Source organism: Euleptes europaea, chromosome 6 (genome assembly GCF_029931775.1).
Source record: "Euleptes europaea isolate rEulEur1 chromosome 6, rEulEur1.hap1, whole genome shotgun sequence".
Classification (NCBI taxonomy): domain Eukaryota; kingdom Metazoa; phylum Chordata; class Lepidosauria; order Squamata; family Sphaerodactylidae; genus Euleptes; species Euleptes europaea.
The window spans coordinates 58103976-58122888 of NC_079317.1; the positions used below are offsets into that span (position 1 = coordinate 58103976).

Consider the following 18913-nt stretch of genomic DNA (forward strand, 5'->3'; position numbering starts at 1 on the left):
TAACCTTCCAGGTGTGGAAATGCATCTTGTATTTAAGGGCTGTATACGTCTACAGCCTGCTCACCTTGTCTTTAAAAGCACTTCACTTGTTCTAAAAGACAAAATATTTCACAGGTGTTCTCAGTACTCTGTTGGAAAAACTGGAAAAAAAGGCTTTCAGGGAAAAATGTTTTTCCCCTCTGAATTTTTCCATTCTTCCTGCCCCCCACAGGCCTTCACATCTCTAGGCCCATCCCACTCATTAAGTGAGATGAAGCAATCACATCTACGACACAGGCAAGGAGCTGCATTTTCAACTCCCTCTAAAAATGCACCATTTGTGTAGACCATGAGATTAGAGTTCATTTGTCTTTTGCATGTTCTGGAATCTCTCAGCCAACTAGCCAAGCTATGTGCAATCTGCAGTGTGTTTTTCTGTACCTAGCAGAGTAAGGGAGTCCTGTCTACTTGTCTACGGGACCAAACTTTGGAGGCATTTTGAAAACATGAATTAATTTCTTGTCACTAAGTTCCTGCAGAAAGGTATGGATTTTGAACATATATGGAAGTAAAACCCAAAATTTAAACAAGTATCCTTAGTCCAACGCATGCCATTACGAGAACACTGTGAGAGGTCGGATTCCAAAAATCAAGGCAATTTTTTTCAGCTGTTATTCCAAGCAGAGCTTGGTGTCATACAGAGATACAGAATGAACTTTGCAGCACAATTGCAGGGTGGAAAGTTAGGAACTATCAACAAAATCAAAGAATGGGTGGTTTCCAATGACGTGTGATGATTAAGAATGTAGCACAAGTGTCACTTTGTGTTTGTTATATTTCACAAGACTTTACTGTGAACAACAGATTGTTTGGATTCTGTTTTTGGCAATGGACAGTGTTTTCAAATATTATTTCAGAACTAGGATAATCTCTGACCAATGGTTCGATGGAGCCTCAATACAAGTTGGTATCACTCAGGGCTAGCTAGAGATGTAAAGGTCCAGGGGAAAAAGCCAAGTGTTTAAACATACACAAACCCCACCCCCAAATTTTCCCAACAAAAATACTTGTGACATATTCTCTCTCTTGAAATGAAGGAAGATGTTATCTTTTCAAGACATATGCACTATGAAGATTTGTAGATGATGGTAATTCCTGCCTATACTGTAAACACATGCACCTTATTTTCAAAGATACGTTTCAAGGTCATTCATTTTGTCTACAACGAACCTGCCATAATGTGTAATATGATCATTCACTATTGAAGAATTGAATGTTTGCAATGGTACAAAGTTAAAATTACTATTCAGATATGCTGCTAATCCTATTGGAATTCTGAGACTATTTTTGTTCAAATACTACATTTCCTCTTGTTTACTACAAAATTTATAATTTCAACTCTCCCCGCCCCCCTCAACTTCTGATAACAAAAACTAAGATACTTGTGGTAACAAAGCATAAGATGCAGAAGTTTGCAGCTAGCTCTCTCTGCAATACTGGGTACACCTGCAATTTTGCTTGCAGAGAGCTAAGGCAGTTATACTTAAAGATGCAATAAGTTTGCCAAATAGTACAATTGTACCTGCTTAGTTACTGTATAAGTGATACGCTTTATTTTGTTAAAGCAGCAAAATAATTTTAGGCTTAATAAGGAAGTATTGTATGGATTTAATTTTCCAAACTTTTCCATTGGGTTGTGATGCTGCTGCTGTTTTTTGAAAAACAAAGATTTTCATGCCTTGAGAATTTCACTTCTGTAGCAGTGCCATATTATGCACAGTTATACTTCCCTAAGTCTATTACACTCCATTCATTTAGAATGGTGTAACTCTGCTCAGGATGGCACAACTTATATCTCACAAGAATAACAGTGAAGAACATATATTCACTATAATGAATCCCAGTGGTGGTAGAGCGGTTAGAGTGCTAGGTTAGTACTGAGGAGACCTGGGTTCAGCCATGGAGCTTGAACAACCAAAGCTCCCAATAAAACACAAGCCAGTGGAAAGGTATAATAACTGTTGTAATAAATGATCATTTTCTTTCATCACCAAAGCCCTCTCTCACAAAACCACAGTTTAATTAGTTGATTTACAGCAAATACTGAGATAGGGCTGAATATTTAAAAATTAGATGCTTTCTTAAGGAGTCAGACCTTCTGATGAGTATAAACAAGAACATTCTTATCAAGAACTTTATGAGCCTACTGGATACTTTCTTTCACAGGAGACTTCAACACTGATAGTTTGCCAGCCAAGCTTACAGTTTTCAATGGTATAATAACCAGATAAAGTTCCGTCATCAATCTGCACTGTTTCCTCAATGTAAGAACACAACACATTCTTCCTCAAGTGTACTGGCTTTTTCAACTATTCTTGACAATTCCTGTTCTTCTAAAAGTTTCTGTTGCTTCAGGAAAGCAAAAACTAGACTTATAAACAGAATAGACCAGCAACAACTTTTTTTATCTCAGAACTGCAGACATTGAACAGGAAGTTACAAAAATATCTGAAGACAATTAAGTATTTTACCAAATGTAATGATTCTGTTTAATCAGAAATTCAAGAACAGGAGGGCCTTCAAATTACAGGTAAAGCTTCTGTTTTTTCTGCCTGGCCTCACCTAACAAGAAGGTATGGTTGTGTTCAGGCACCCGGACTCTCCTTGTTGAGGGAAGCTGAGCTTTTGGCACAGCTTCATGTATGTTCTTAGTAGGCCTGTTTGCAAAAGAGGAAGGCACGCAACAAGATGGCAACCGGAGCGGCTGAAGCTCATCCTGATTGGTTTCAAGGTGATGTGCAGAAGAAGCACATCTGAAACTCGCTTCAGATGATTCCTGGGCAGGCAACAGCAAACAAGGCGTGCATCTCCTTCTCATGCTACCTGGGACCAATCCAAGGCTGCTGTCTGCATTGGATAGATTTGGGGAGGCTCCATAGGAGGTGCTTACCTTCTCTCATTTTGCTGCCACCCACCCAATGATGGGCTGTTAAGGCACCCTCTCTTATGCCACCTGGGACAGAGATGGAAACTTTGCAGAAGTTTTGAAGCTGTGAAGAAAAACCCCTTTTTTCTTTTTTCTTTGTTAAAGCAGCAATTTTGGGAAAAATTAAAATATATGCAATACTTTCTTATCTAACTTAAACTGAGTGAATGAACAACATAAATGTATAATTTATATCTTAGGTAGCATATAAAACTGCACTATTTGGCATATTTAAGGAATTCAAAAACAAATCTCTTCATTTTCTAAAAGAAAAACTTGCAAGTATACCCAATAGTTAGGAAACAGCTGAAAACAGCTTCAGCCTATGCTACCATAGCAAATATACCTTAATTTTTACCCTCTAAGAGGTAGGGGAAAACATTAAAGATAGAAAACAGACACCATAGTAAACAAAATATATTATTTGGACAGAAACACTCTCATACAGTCACAGTAGGGAGAACTACCAGCATGTCTGGATAAGCTAAACTTTATAACACTGAAAACACTGAACTGTAATGTATTATCATCACAGCATGCTAATTGTTGCCAAAATTGTTTACATTAAAAATCTTGAAAATTCTGTCTGTGTCTATAGTATAATAGGAATTATAATTATCTAATGCTGCAGATTGTCTTAAACAAAAATTGTCACACTACACACTTTGAGTGAAACATTATCTATCATTTCATTCATTTCAAAAGCTGAGGAAGAAACCTAAGAGTTATTTTTCAGTGTTCCCCATAAATGTCCATTTTTTTCCACTGAAAAAACTGAAAAAGTCTATGGACTTTCATGCTACACATTTAGAGAGTGAAAAACCTTCCTTTAAGAACCATTCACCCTTTATAAAAGAGAAAATATTTCACAGTTCCCCGCCCCCAGTGCTAACACACATTTTCCTATTTTTCCAGGGTGGGGGGAGAGTTTCAATCCCAGGTCTTCACAAGGTGTGGTACAGAGAAAGGGCCTCCTACAGCCCACCCTGGCTAGATCCTGAGAGACCAGCTCCACAACAAGAGAAGGCAATGCTTTTGTTCTTGTGGCGACTAGTATCAATCCAATTTGGAGTGCAGAAAAAGCTCCTCTACAACGTCCCTTGGATGGATCCACCTCTTCCACCTGGGCAGGTCTATGGGGGGATGTGGAAGTAGTTCCTTTGCAGATCAGCTTGAACCCCAAACAGGAAAGGAGAAAGCGGTGATGACAGCTGCCACACAACTCCACCTCCTCCACACTGCCTCTCCCCATAGGTTCGACTCTTCCTGAAACTCATTTAAACATAGTTTCCTTGGAAATTATGTCTCAGATATGGCCACCTATATAAAAAAAAAAATACACCACAGCAGCGGAGCTACAGTAAGGATGAACTTGCTGCCACCTCCATATCAGAGGGAAGAGGTAGCACTTTCACCAGATTTAGCCCCACACACTGCACTACATTTTTCGTACAGGTTCCTCCAACCATCAGAAATGACTTTTTAGGAAAACCAGCTGGGAGGAAGGAAAGGAAAACACAGTCTTGTCAGCTCCTTCTACTGGATGCATAACTATGACATTAGTTTTTCTGAAATAACACGCCAATGATTTGTGCCCAGTGGGTGGATAATCACACATGTGGAACTCCTTGCAAAACAATGGACAGCCCCCACTCCCCTGCTAGCTTTCTACCTTCATAAATGGTTTAGTCATTTAAAGGTATTTTTGAGTGCTTACCTGAACTTGTGCAGCTTTTCATAGAAGCAAGGATACAGCAGCACACTACCCTCTGTGCTGATGTGGAGCTTGCATGTACTTTCTGAGGAAACTCAGACTAAAGGGGCCTTCTCCTTTACCCCCTTGTGGAACTCCCAAGCTCAACTCTCATTAGACACACTGGTCACAAGCCCTGAGAGCAACCCCCACTGGGATCCTTAGTACCTCTATAACAACATGTTCTAGAAGAATATTTATGTACCTGCCACCCAAGGCTTTGATGCCTACAATATTTAATAGATTGCATCAACTGCCAATAAAATTTTAAAAAAGAAGGAGTACAGGAATAATCACCATGTTCCAATGAGCTGGCAGTATCCAGATGTCAAAACACACAGAACAAACAGTAGAAAACAGTAGAAAGATAACACAAGTAGGTGCAAAGTGAAATTCACCAGGTTCCAAAACAAGGAGAAAAGTTAATATTCAGAGGACGGATAGAAATAAAAAAGGAAAAACACCACATTTCCAGAAAAAAAGTATTTATTCTTGGCATCAAAACTAAGGGGATATACCAATCTGTAAGGCAAGCCTGCAGATTCTATGTGATAAAAGTTACATAACCCAATTTGGGGTCTGGTCACCTTTATTAAATAGAGATGCCAATGAAGATACAGTATAATTTAAATTAAATCAAAGCTGGAAAGTTTTGATTTTTCCATATCACTAACCAAATATGTATTTTTTTTACCTTGCTCTAATACCATGCACCATCTTGTGCCCTATAGATTGGTGCATGAATGTTCTACTAATCATAAAAATTGAAACTTCTACATCTTAAAAAAACTGATTTTTTTTTCAAGTAAGCATTTGCTTTTTATGGCCACATTGCTTGACGACATACACATCTCCCCTACATCCTCGACAAACTGTAGAGACCTGAGTGGTCTTCTGTAACAAGCAGGTAGCTTCTATCTGCTCAACATCTCAGAACAAGATAAGGCATCCCCGTCCCTTTCCAAGGCCAGTGGCATCATGGGTGGGAGGGGTGATGCAATCAAACACCTTCTCACTCCCCCACCTCCAGGTCTCTGTAATATGCAGAAGAGTTGGGGAAAGGAAAATGTCAGCAGTGACTGCATATAAAGGCTGTGAAGGCACTTTGAAGTTGGCAGCAGTACTGGCTTAATCTCAGAAACCAGAGAAATTTTATGAGGAGGACCTACATAGTTTCTTGTTCCTCCATGACTAGCATAGGCAGAATTGTGTAGCGTTTACATTACCATCATCAATATAGCTAATTCTCAACATGACCTCACCTGTGGATACTTAGATCTGGATATCGGGGCCAACTTATGGAGATGGAAGGCAACATTTATATACATGCCTTAACGGGAAAACAAGCTTCATGGTGCACAATTAACATTATCTTGATATATAACGCTGCAAAGTTGGGGATTGTTCTTAGCACCAAATTCCATCATTCTTTTTATAGCCTTTATCACCGTCAGATATGTTACTGACGGAATACACTCAGTAATTTAGTGAGCCAAAGTCCAAACATATTTAGCAGATTTTAGTTATATGCAATCCATCTTATTAGAAACACAGCCCAAGGTCCAGAAAATCCAACAGCAAGTTATAATTTATCATTCAAGGAACAAATCAAGTTCTTGGGCTTTCATATTATCCCTGCCTCTTCCTTCACACAAAGCTTGAAGATTTCTTGGTGCGCAACAAACCAGAGTTCTCTCATCCAATTCAGGTGCTGCAACAAAATGTGGAGGTTTTTTGTGAATAAGAAAGCATCTAATCCATGTTGAGCACAAGGGGAGGAGGGAAAGGAAGAGTTGCATAAGTAGCTCAAGGATTTCCAAAGTTCAAAAACGCAATCTGCCATTATGTTTTGATGCAGTCATCACCTACAATCTTTTTTCTTTACAACATCAGCCTTTAGTCACATTTTGTTTCAGATAAATTCAGATAGCAATATCAATCTGTATTTTAATATCAGATAACAGCATTCATTTTACTACTTCACGGTTTTCATTGGTCTTCACTGGTCTTCAAATAACAAGCAAGAACTCTAGTTTGTTTGCAACAAGAATGGTTTGCCTCAGGGCTCTCCCTTTACAAACATACATGGAGTTGAGATTAAGACTGCCAGGCATGGGAAACCTTCATTCTCACCACAATTTATTGTGATGTCCAAATTTGGATGCTTCAACAAATTTGGTGCTAAATTTCTTGTCTACAGACTGAAAATCTAGCACAAGAATCCTTCAATCCTTCAGTGCATGTTCACAAGCATGTTCACAAGCCTGAGAATTAGCCAATCTTGTTTCCATCACAGGAAAAACCCAAGTACTGGGGAGAATAGGGGTAATCACTGAGAAAGGATCCCTGAGAAAGGAAAAAAAACAGAATAAAACCAACAGTGTGGTGGCAACTGCTGCTGAAATGACATTATTTTAAATTTGATGGGTAGCCGTGTAAGTCTGTCTGTAGCAGTAGAAAAGAGCAAGAGTCCAGTAGCACCTTAAAGACTAACAAAATTTCTGGCAAGGTATGAGCTTTTACGAGTCACAGCTCACTTCTTCAGATTTAGCCTATTTTAATCTGTGAGGAGTCAGATCTAACGTGGCCTATCAGAAGCCCTGCTGAGCAAGAGCCCCATGTGGGCCCACCCACTTTCTACAAACACTAGGTGGGCACCAGAAAAGGACTTGGTGAATGCCATGGCACCCATAGGTACCATGTTGGGGACCCCTGATTTAGGGGTAGGGATGTGTGTAAGCTAGAAAAGACCTACTGCCCAAGACCTGTGAGAGAAGTATTATCCAGTAGTACTGGGATCACCAATGCCATCTCTGTTCAGTTAGGCAATACTATTATATAATCCAAAAACAAAATCATAAGGGGTTATGCAATCATCTCAGCAGCTCTTGTCTGTACATGCTAGACCTGTACAGGTCTTGTCGGCATAGGTCAGCCTTTATAGAAGAGAATTTGTTTTTTACATAAAAGCAGCAATTTGCAGAAACAAATGCAAGAACAATGCAATCTACCAGGAAACTCCGTGACTTATCTGAAAGTTGCCTTTTGATGGTTCATTGTTGAAGAATGGTAACTCCAGTGAGAAACTGCTGAATTAAAATTTATCAGTAGGTTTAATTGTACTAACCACAGCAAACAGAGCTAGTACCTTCTTAATCATTATGGGTATTAAATTACTTAACCGAGTAGAGTGCGTTTTCACCAACTACTGCTTTTATGAATTATGCACTTGTACTGAATACTCGTATGCTTTATATTAAAAATGTCACAGACTATACCTCTGGCCTCATGGACTGTTAACCAACTGCTCAGTGTGCATGTACACCTTTGTGTGCCTGCGGACTATCACTATGCTTTATACATATGATAAAGTGGGCTCAAGCCCATGAAAGCTTACATTTCACTAAATGTGAGTATTTCAAATCCCACACAAGATTCCTTTTTGTTTCTTGAACAGACTTCAACAGCTAGCCCTCTTGTATCAGGTAACATTAATTGGCACATTTTATTCATGAACATTTTGGACAGGTATTTAAAATAAATCAAAGTTATAGATAAAATACTGCCTTGTTACCTTCAGAATAATTGTTTAAATGAAATAAGAAGTCCTAAATCTTATCCCCTGCAAAATCCCAAAATACTAGAACAGCAACTACATGTACTAAAGGAGGAGGTTAAAGCTAACATTTCACAATTGGAAAGGATGCTATGGAGCATACACATCCCTGTCATTAAATTTAGTCATAATCAACATATGAGATTGTTTATACCTATACCCTGCAAATTCCAAACATACCTCTTTTATTCTGTCCACTATACTCTCTGGACTATTAGACAAAATTGAAGGCTGAGTGTGTAGTTTACATCCCATTGCTAGTGTAACTTAAGAGTGATACAAAGAATCTAACCATCATCTGATTACAACATATGGAAGAATTTGCATGTGAGTGGTTGATAGTGAATGTGTAATTGTGCCTGAATTATAACAAGCTTAATAACTTGATGTATATTTCTAAAAGCATTGCTAATTGTGAATGATAAGTAATCTAGGATTATCATTGCCTGTTTTCACTGCATCCAAGTAAAGTGTCACTCTAATAATAAGGCAAATGTAACAACGGAACATGTAGCTTCTGGGACCTCACCTGCTCAATTCCCCTGTAACACAGGAACTGAGAGAGAAAGCAAAAAAACCCTTGTTACATTATCTTACATGCCCACCCCATACCCTGCAGGAAGGCATACTAAAAGACATTACCCAGTTGACATGTGCACTAACAGAAGATCTTGTATAAGCTTCAGTCAGTGGGATGAATGGCAATCAGCACTACTCTCACTGCTGTACTGAAGAATATAGAACTTTAGATTATCTAGACCAGTGATACGACACAGGCAGCCCATTCCTGGGGGTGGGGGGTGGCCAGGAGTGGCAAAGCCATGCCACCTCAACAGAGGCTTCCCAACCACCGAAAATAAAATAAAAATGATTTCCAAAACAAAAAAAGGGAAAATGCCTCCATAGAGCAAACCGCGGCTCGCGGGCTGCATGCGGCTCTTTGGCCCCTTGAGTGCGGCTCTCGAGGAGGAGGAGGAGGCGGCGCGCTGCAACTCCCCCCTGCAGGTGGAGGCGGCGAGCGGGCAGCTGTCGCCTCGCCTCTGCTCCCCACTAGCTCGTGGCCCTCCGCTAGGGGGCGGAGTCGCGGCCTGGGCAGGCCAGGCCGGCTGGCCGGAGGAAGGGCTGGGGAAGCATGCCCCCTGGAGCTGGAGGGCGAGGAGCCGCAGGGAGTCAGCTGCGGCCAAGGTAGGCTTTAGGCAAAGGCAAAACCCACCGCAGCTCCACGTACAAAACAACTGCCCTCTTCCCGTCGCCTGGAGAGATCACTTTCCCTTTTCCTCATTTTATGGGCATGGAGGTGTGGGGGGAGTAGTTGTGAATTCCCTGCATTGTGCAGGGATTGGACTAGATCAGAGGGTGGCTGAGAAGCACAAGCTGGAGCCTGGCCAATTGCGCGCCGTCGTGTCGCCAAGAGGAAGCCTCCCGCGCGCCTGGTTGTTGTGTACACTTTGGGAAAGATCTCCAGGGGACCCGAAACACTGGGAGGTAAACGGAGGGAGGCGGTGTGAGACGGCGGGGGCAGGGAAAAGGCTGAGCCGCTGCAGATCCCAGCTGGGGAACGGCCGACTCACCAAAAGCGAGGCGCAGACAGGGCAGCGCTGTGCAAAAGCGCTCCAAAAAGAGAAGGTGGCGTAAAGGAGAGGGGGAACTACAAGTAATAGGAGGGTCACAGAGTGGACAAAGGGGTTTCGATGCTGTTGACATGCGGCACCGAAACTGTTCCGGGAAAGTTCCTTCCTTGGAAAGGGTTCGTTTAGTCCTCGGAGAATGGATGGACTCTATAAAGGAAGCCACGGCCCTCAGTTTGCAAGATCTGAGCAAGGCTGTTAAGGATAGGACACTTTGGAGGACATTGATTCATAGGGTCGCCATGAGTCGGAATAACTTGACAGCACTTACACATACAGAGAGATGCACATTTCCCCCCATCCAAATTCTCAAAATTCTGCAGGGGGGCTTAATTTTGAGTTTGGAGGACGCGTATTGGGGAAGATGTGGATCTACGGAGCGGCAAAGCTTAAGTTTAAGAAATTTGGCTCTCAAAAGAAATCTCAATCGTTGTACTGTTGATATTTGGCTCTGTTGACTAATGAGTTTGCCAACCACTGGGCCACACCATCAAAAAAGGTGGCGTAGCCACGCCGCAGCTCAAGGGGGCGTTTTCATGTCCAAAGGGAATAGGAAGCTGCCTAAAGACAGCTTCACCCTCAGGAATGCCCCCCACCCTGGAGTGGGCTCCCACTTGCAGGATTTTGCTGCCGGCATGATAGTACGAGCAGCAAAGCCCCACACAGCAGCATGTCTTCCTGGTGCCGGCCCGGCATGTTTGCTCCTGCGCCAGCATAGGTGCCACTTTATTCTGTGATAAGGTGGCACCTACACCATCACAGGGTCATGCCAGCTCCTAAAGAGCTTCAGCCCTCTCCCTTCAGGATTGCAGCCTTAGTGGCTCAGGAGATATGGGGCTCTTTGGTATGCCACCAGTAGCTCTTCTGAGTACCATTCCCCAATGTGGCAGCTGCCCTTTCAGAAAAGGAGTCATTGCCTGGTGGGACCTGTGCTTAGAAGGTAGTCCCCCTTTGGAACAGCCACCAGAAGAACAGGTAATCTATGAGCCTCCCTGAGGCACAGGCATCATGTCAGGAATGGCATTAAATATGTCTTCTGAATTAAAAGTAATTGCGAATGTGGCTCACTATAAGCCATGAAGTGAATATTGCTCATCTGGACAAAATGTTTTAAATATATACATTAGAGAGAATTCAGGAAGATCCTCAATGTCGGACACACCACAAATAAATGTACACTGGGTAACCTGTTTATGAGAGTATTGTCTCACTAACATGACCAATTGCATGTTTTGAAAACAAACAGCTGTAAAGGCTGGTCTGACATTGCAAAGCATGATATTTGATAGACAGCAGCCTATATTATGATTTGCTTTAAACAAGTTATATAAGGGAGCTTATTTGGAGCCCAATATCATATGCTGTTCATTTGAGGCATCAGAAATGTATACCCAGTCATGGAGTATGGGACTAATAGGACTAATCTGGGAGAATCCCTGAGAGTCAAATGGAAGGGAACAGCAATTGAGAATACTATTACATTTGGTAACCCAGGTATTGTCATTCTGAGAAGGGTGAAGCATTGCCTTGAGAGATGAGAGGCTGGAGATTTCATCTGCTTGCATCAAAAGTTAATTAAAGCTATGTGCACCCAGGCCCTTACTGAAGAAAGGCTGAGTTCAACCTGCATACAGGCAGCTGGAGTACCCTTAGGCAATACTAGCATTTTTTAAAGAAAAATATTTTCAACTGTCTCCAGGTTGGTAATTAATACATCATTACAGACTTCTACTCCATGTAGGAATAGGGCTATTGCCTTGCTCTGCTATGTTGAGGCAGGATCAACCAAAAAGCCTTCTTTGGTACAACATAATGTTAATATGTTCCCTAATGTCTGGAAATCTGTAGATTTTATAATTTCTAGGTGGGCCTTCCCATTAGGGTCCTGTGGAAAAAACTAGGGAGGCGAGCACCAAACTCTCAAGAACTCGCTCCCAAGGTAAAAATGAGGGCGCTTTATGGATGTTAGATTAGCAGCAGCTGAAAGCATTCCTTTGCAGAGCTTGAACCACTGAAACAACTTACAATGTGAACCAAAGTTCAGCCATCTTAAGGGCAACAGAAGGTGGGCAGGGTGTGGTAAAGAATGCTTGTAAAGGGTGCAAAGATACAATACATATTGTAATCAGCTTGATTAGAGCAGAGGGGAAATGCCTGGGGGCACAAAAGTAGCATATGTAGTCGGATAAGAATCCCATGTCCCTATTCAGCCCAGGGGATCCATTGTTCAGAACCTGTGGATAAACAAGTTCAGCAATCTCAAATTGCAATTTCCCCTTGAAGTTTTTTTGTTTGAGAACTGCCACTCTTAGGTAAGCAATGGTACGACCTGAAAGATTAAACTGTTCTCCCACTGGTTTTTGAGTGTTGCAGTTTTTAATATTGGGTTTATGTCCATTTATTCCTTGGTGTAGGGACTGACCGGTTTGTCCAACCTAGAGAGTGGAAGGGCACTGCTGACATTTGATGGAATATATAACATTGGAAGATGAACAACTGAATGACCCTGTGATGGTATGGCTGGTCTTGGTAGGTTTGGTGATTGTGTTGTCTGAGTAGATATGGGGACAGAGTTGGCATCTTGGTCTGTTGCAGGCCCTGGTCCCAGAGTCCGTGTCCATGTTAGGAAGGGTACTGCTGTGGGTGAGAAGTTGTTTAAGGTTAGGAGGTTGTCTGTGGGCAAGAAAATGTTTGCCTCTCCATGCCTGTCGGTGGGGAAATATCATTGCCCAGCATAGGTTGTAGGTGGTTAATGATACATGGAACTGGTTTGAGCTGAGAACTGTATGTGACCACCAGTGGTGTTCCGTTGTTGTTTTGTTTGGGCCTATCTTGCAGCAGGTTATCACTTGGTATCATTCTGGCTTTGCGGATCTGTTTCCTTACTACATCAGATGGGTACTGTAATTCCAAGAATGTCTGTTGTGGATCCTGTAGATGAGAACCTCTGTCCGAGGAAAAAGCCCAGATGAGTCGATCTGAGTGAACAGTTTGACTAGATTCACAGCCACTAATCAGGGAAGCTCTAAGGAATAATGTCCTCCCTAGGAGCTTTACCTGATGAGAGAAAGGAAGTTTGGCATTTTATCTAAGATACAGTAATGGGGAGCCACTGTGGCTGACTTTGAAAGTGAGAACAGGGATCCTGACCATTAGCCCTGTTGGCAAAAATGGAACAGGCCCCCCAAAAAACTGATTATAATGGAAGCGCCAATCTTCAGCAGGAATCTGGGCTTCCAGTTGTAGTGATACTTTACCTTGTCCAGTAGAGACTAGATCCCAGATTCATCTCTTTCCATTACAGGTAACCGTAGATCTTGCCACTGGCAAATGGTAGCTTCTTCTGTTTTAAGAGCAGGTTCTAAAGATATAAGAAGATCTGTAGATGTACCTCTCTTATTATATTTTGCCTGACAGGTGTTCCAGATTCACTTTTTGTAAAGCTTGTCTACACTCCTGAACAGACCAGTCCCCAGATAAATGCCTGTTTAGCGCTGGAGGTTTGTTGCAGGTCAAATGAGGTCTAAGGTGGCAAACTATATCCTCATAATGAACTTCTGAGCCATCTTTTAAAATGTCTTGGTGTGGAAACCAAAGGGTTTCATTCTCCATGACCTGAGCCACCTGGCCTGTGGCTGAGAGTGTGTGAGTAGCCAAAGGTCCAAGAGACACAATTTATGGTTATGCACAAATATTGTACTGTATCTGACAACTTTGTAACTTCTTTTCCTTAGAAACTGAAAATTCAAACCCTAGAACTTTCAGAAAGCAATATAATGGTTTGCTTACAAAAAGAAAAAAACTAGGTTGGACTTTGAAAGTGAGGCTTTAACAATTTTGCAGTGTAATCCTATGCAAAAGAACTCCAGTCTAAGCCCATAAAATCAATGGTCTTAGACTGGGATACTGCATAGGATTACACATCAAATATTTTAAATGTTTTGTAGCCCACCAGGAGCCCTTTGAGTGAGGTGAGCTAAATTATAACAACATCTAAATATTTTTCTTTTTCTTTCTGTTTCAGAATGCAGACTCTGAATTACATTTTTCTATTAGTGTATATGTGGTTACCAAGAGAATGAATCCTACATAAAATTTTAAGAGAAGTAACTACACGTTTTTCTTTAGGTACAATAGAAGAGTTTACATAAGTGTTCAGAACTGCAGTTTTACAACCTTTCCGCCATAGTAAATACACAAGAATTTCTTTTTTGTAATACAATATTCTACACATCTGCCCCTGGATGTCACAATAGGTGAAACTGAGCATGGGCCTCATTGGATTTTGCCAAGTTAGTAAACTAGGAAGGAAAGTGAAACAGACACTTTTTACCACTGCAACAACTCTAGATGAAGACTTAAAGCAAAGCCTGGACAAACCCCCATATCCCCTCCTGATCAAGAGGGTCTCAACATAGTGCTATGAAGGAGTTGCAGGAGGATCTCACAAGGAACAAAATGATCAGCTCAGCAAGACCGCTTAGATAATCCTGTCAAATTTAACACAGAGAACCAGCTATTGAATATATGCGTAATTACCTCAGATATTGAAAATATATTTAAAATGGGTCCATTGTAGCAAATATACACAAACTATTACAGGACTACAGTTTCAAACACACATAACCAACACATAAATATTATTAACCTGCAACACAGTAACTACTACTAAAAATCCCCCTTTTGCTAATAAATTAATTCAACATTAGATTTTTTTTAAAGTAATGCTAGATATTTTATATAAATTACGAAAAAAGACACCACATGTAACAACCAGTAAACAGCTTATCAAGACACTGTAAATCACACAGAATTCCTGAACACAGGAAATACAAGAAAAAAAATTATAAATGGCTGAAATGGAAAAGTTAAATAAGCAAAAGTATTACCTTACTTCAGCAATCCCAGTTGAAGTACTATATTACTGAAATAGACTATATTTCATAAAAATGTATTTTATATATTATAAATGTTGTGTATTAGGATTTCATGTTATTAGCAACTAATAACAGAAGGTTGTGTGTTGGATCCCATGACCTTTTCCACATTGTGCTCTCCCAAATAGCACTTTTTGACTCCAGAAAAGGTTTTTTTCCCCAGTGTCTGAAAGGTCCAATAGCTATGAGGATTGGAAGGCTGCAGTGGGGACAGAGAAGGGGACAAATCTGCCCTATTGCCTTCCTCTCTCTTCTGTGAGGAGCACTGTGCTGATGAAAGAGGCAGAAAGGTCTCCCCTTTCCCCTCCCTACTGCAGACTCTTAATCCAAGTGACTATTAGACGATGAGCATCCCACAACCCCCTGAATGAAACTTTCTAAGGGTCAGAGACAGCTTCTGTGAGTTAGGAAAAGTGGGGAAGACCCACAGTCCTAGTGTCCACAGATCACAAGATCCAACCCAATTTTATATGTTTTATTCATAAAATTGAAAATCAATTCAACAATTTACAGTACATCCAAATTCTTACATATGTTTATAAACACTTTCATAGGATTTTACTGAACTGAAGCAATTACAGTAAAAGTAGAAAGCGCAAGAACCTATGCTACACTAATGAACTAGCTATCAATTGTTCCTAAAATGCTACAGGAGATAGTGGTGATGGTTAAATTTTTCTTAAAGTGGAATGGAACTGAAATTAGTACAAAAATAATGAATCACATTGATTAAATTCTATAGACTGTTTTTGCTATCAAAATTGCCAAAAGCTTCTCCAAGTGAACACCCTTCATACTGCAATTATTAACTTACAGTCAATAAAGATAAATGCATCAAAAGCATGAAGCTTAAACGATGCCAATCTTTTGAAAAAATATCATATAGTTTATATAGTTAAGTGGGAATTACACCAAGTACAATATAAAGAATTGTGAGCTATCTGTAATATTTTATCCTATTAATTTAAATTACCCTTTTTGCAACTCTTGATACTTAATTACAAAATCCTGGAATCAAGACAGTGATGGTTATACTCTGAGAAACACACGTTATTCAGAACTTGCAAAATTATGATCACAAGCACAGAGATTTAAAAAAATTCAAAGGAAGACAACAAAAAAGCTACATTCTCTATTATTTCATCCAAAATTGTGACCTGTTAAAGATAAACAATTGTTTGCTTTATTCCCAATAGTAATATAAGAACTGCTACAACACTTACATCAAAAAGGAATTCCAGCCCACTAAGTAAAAATTCAGTAAGTATGCAATCAGAACTTACATTTGCCTATTCCTGTGCCACCTACCTCTTTTTAAGTCACTTTATCTTTTAGAACATGAATTAAGGGGGAAGAATACATCAATAGAAAGAACAAATTCCAGCAATTTGATTTTCATACTTTGCCAAGTCAACATCTTCCAGATTTGACAATGCAGTTGTCTTAAATACAGAAGCATTACTAAGATTTATGTCTCATTTACAGCAGCAGTTTCTTGATGCTTGTATCTTGCCACAATATTGTTACAGAAAAAGCCTTAACACAAAGCACAAAAATAAATTTCAAGCCTAACACCTACATTCTGTCATTGGTTACTGTGGATGAAAATCAAGGGCTGGCAATTTCAGTACCAAAAAGACAGAACAGCGCACCATCAGACTCTGGGATTTCCCTCTGTCACACTCAGACTCAGAAAGGCTCCAAGTAGCTATTCATAGGCAGACCACAGGCTCCTCCAAAATCTGGGGCAGCCAAGTATGCAGTACACCAATATAGAACATTCTTTTTAAAAAACAGATATTTTTGTTTAATACCACAAGGCTGAATTAATAAGTTTTTGATTAGCCATCCCTATCTGACTCCTCCTTGTTCAGCTGTGTTATCCTATTTCAGCCTGCAGCCTTAGATTCTTCAGAAACGGCTCTCATAAATCCCCATTAAGAGAAAGATGAATGAAAATTACCCAAGGGGGGGGGGGAATCTCTTCAGGATTTTCCTCCCGTTTTACCCCTCCCCCCCCAATCACCATGCACACAAACCTCCGATTTAATCTGACCATTCAAACCCTTCGGCTTTATTTCGGAATATATATAGATCTCCGCTCAAAAGAATCAAGATCTCAAAGACCACACGTACCCGAGCGGTCACACCAGCAAAAACAGAAAAAGAATATATCAAAGCTCCACACAGACTTCGGGGGGGGGGGGTTAAAGAGCCAGTCCAAGCAGCATCATGCACGAACCCATTATCCCCTTCCTTTCCTCTCCTTAATCATACCTCGCGGCTGGGAAAGGGAGGCTGGGGTTTGCAAAAGCCTCTCGTATTTAAAAAGGGGCCAAGCTCGAGGCGTACCCCGGAAGAGAACAGTGGGGGCGCCGATTCCTCCGGGGCCTGTGAAGAGAAGATCCTGCAGCTTCAGCACTCGCAGCCTGGCCGGGCATCCACTTTTTCCCAGGCACCTTTGCACCTGGGTCTCCCTTAGCGCCCGAGGCAAACCCGGCAACTCCAGGTCTCCCCCCGCCTCTCCCTCCGCACGGGTTATTTACGGGCCAGTCCCCAGCGGGAGCGGAGAACTTGAGGCTGCGGCACTGAACAGCCTCCCGCCCGCATGCGGCAGCAGCAGCGCCCAATCCCACCGTCCCTACGCCCGCCAAGACCGGGGAATGTGTGGTGTTTTTTTTCCCGTCCTCCCTCTCTTCCACCTCAGCCGACGAGGCCGAGCCTCGACTCGCGGAGGGAAGGCGTGTGTGTGTGCGGGGGGGGGGGGGCTCCTCCAGCAGGTCCCTTCCCAACCCCGCCAACGGCTCTCCGGCTCCCAGCGCGGCGGGGGGAAGAGACACGACGGGCGGAGAAGGAGCTCGAGAGGCGGCGGTTGCCGGGAGCGAGGACGGAGCAGCCAATGCGGAGCGGCCCCGACCCGTAGCCCCCTCTGCCTCGCTCCCCGGCCACGGTTCGTTACCTGTGAGGACCCCGACGCGGATTTGGTGGTCGTGGTTCGTTAAAATCATCCCCTCCGACGCCATGTTTCCCAGCGCAGCCACCACACTGACAGGGAGGCGGGTGGGGGGAGCGGGGGGGAGAAGGAGCGCGAGAGCGGGGAGAGGGGAGGAGGGGAGAGGGAGAGCGCGCGAGGTGGAGCCAGCGTGAAGGGGAAGGGGGACGAGAGGGCGGGCCCAGCCTCTGCGAGGCCGGCCTGCGGAGCGCGCGCGGGTAGGTTGGAGCGCGCCGGAGGGGGGCGGGGCCGGGGACGCCGGAGGGGCGAGGCCTGAGAGAACCGGGCCAATCAGGCCGGCCCGGGGAGGCGCCGGAGAGAACGCGGGCGAGTTCTTCGCGAGAAGAGCGCTCCTCGAGTATTAGTCCCAGGCAGCAGCAATCGAGCGCCGAGAAGACCTGCCTGGGTCTTGGCTCGCTGTGTTCTTTCTAATCTTCTCCCAAATGTCCGATCCGATCGAGTTACGTGAAGAAGCGAGGGGAGGAAGGGGGGGTCTCCTTTGCGGGGGCGGGGGAAAGCGGAACGGTCTTGCTGGCACAGAAAATGCCTCTACAAATCCCCACTGCCTTTCCCCGTACTTACGAAGCAGCAGGGATATGGAGAGAGCTCTCACGTCCTGCGTTGCTTGGCACACGCCGGCATTTCGCTGCATGCACCTGCACTGCACCCACACATGTATCAGTCACCATTTTTACATCCACACGTACTTGACTGCATCAGTCTGCGCTGGCACATACTACACTGCATACATACGTGCAAAGAACTGCACGCTCACCTACTGCAATCAGCAGCCACCCTTTTGCCTTCCAGACACATTGTACTTATTTACATTATAGCCGCGTTTGCTGTTCTGCATTGCATTGGCTACACGGTGCCTATACCCAGTGGAGTATATTAGTATGGCAAGCCCTAGAAAAGTGGAAGAAGACAAATGCATTCTTCTGGTGTTTGTAAGTTTTTCATGCCAGCCAGGACAGCTCTCTGTCGTTTACCTTCTTTGCCATTAATGCATAGCACATGCA

At 42.6% G+C, this 18913-nt stretch overlaps 1 protein-coding gene across 15 annotated transcripts in view; it reads right to left on the reverse strand.

The window, feature by feature from the left end:
• Positions 1–18005, reverse strand: part of GPHN (gephyrin) — a 321466-nt gene extending 303461 nt beyond the window's left edge. For 7 of the 15 annotated variants that reach the window (XM_056850804.1, XM_056850798.1, XM_056850801.1 and 4 more), the window contains exon 1: positions 17859–18005. In XM_056850804.1, the coding sequence (XP_056706782.1) occupies positions 17859–17922 (64 nt within the window). In that variant the 5' untranslated portion in view covers positions 17923–18005. The remainder of the gene's footprint in view (positions 1–17858) is intronic. The other 8 variants (XM_056850809.1, XM_056850806.1, XM_056850805.1 and 5 more) reach the window with 3 other exon arrangements.
• Positions 18006–18913: the final 908 nt, after the last annotated feature.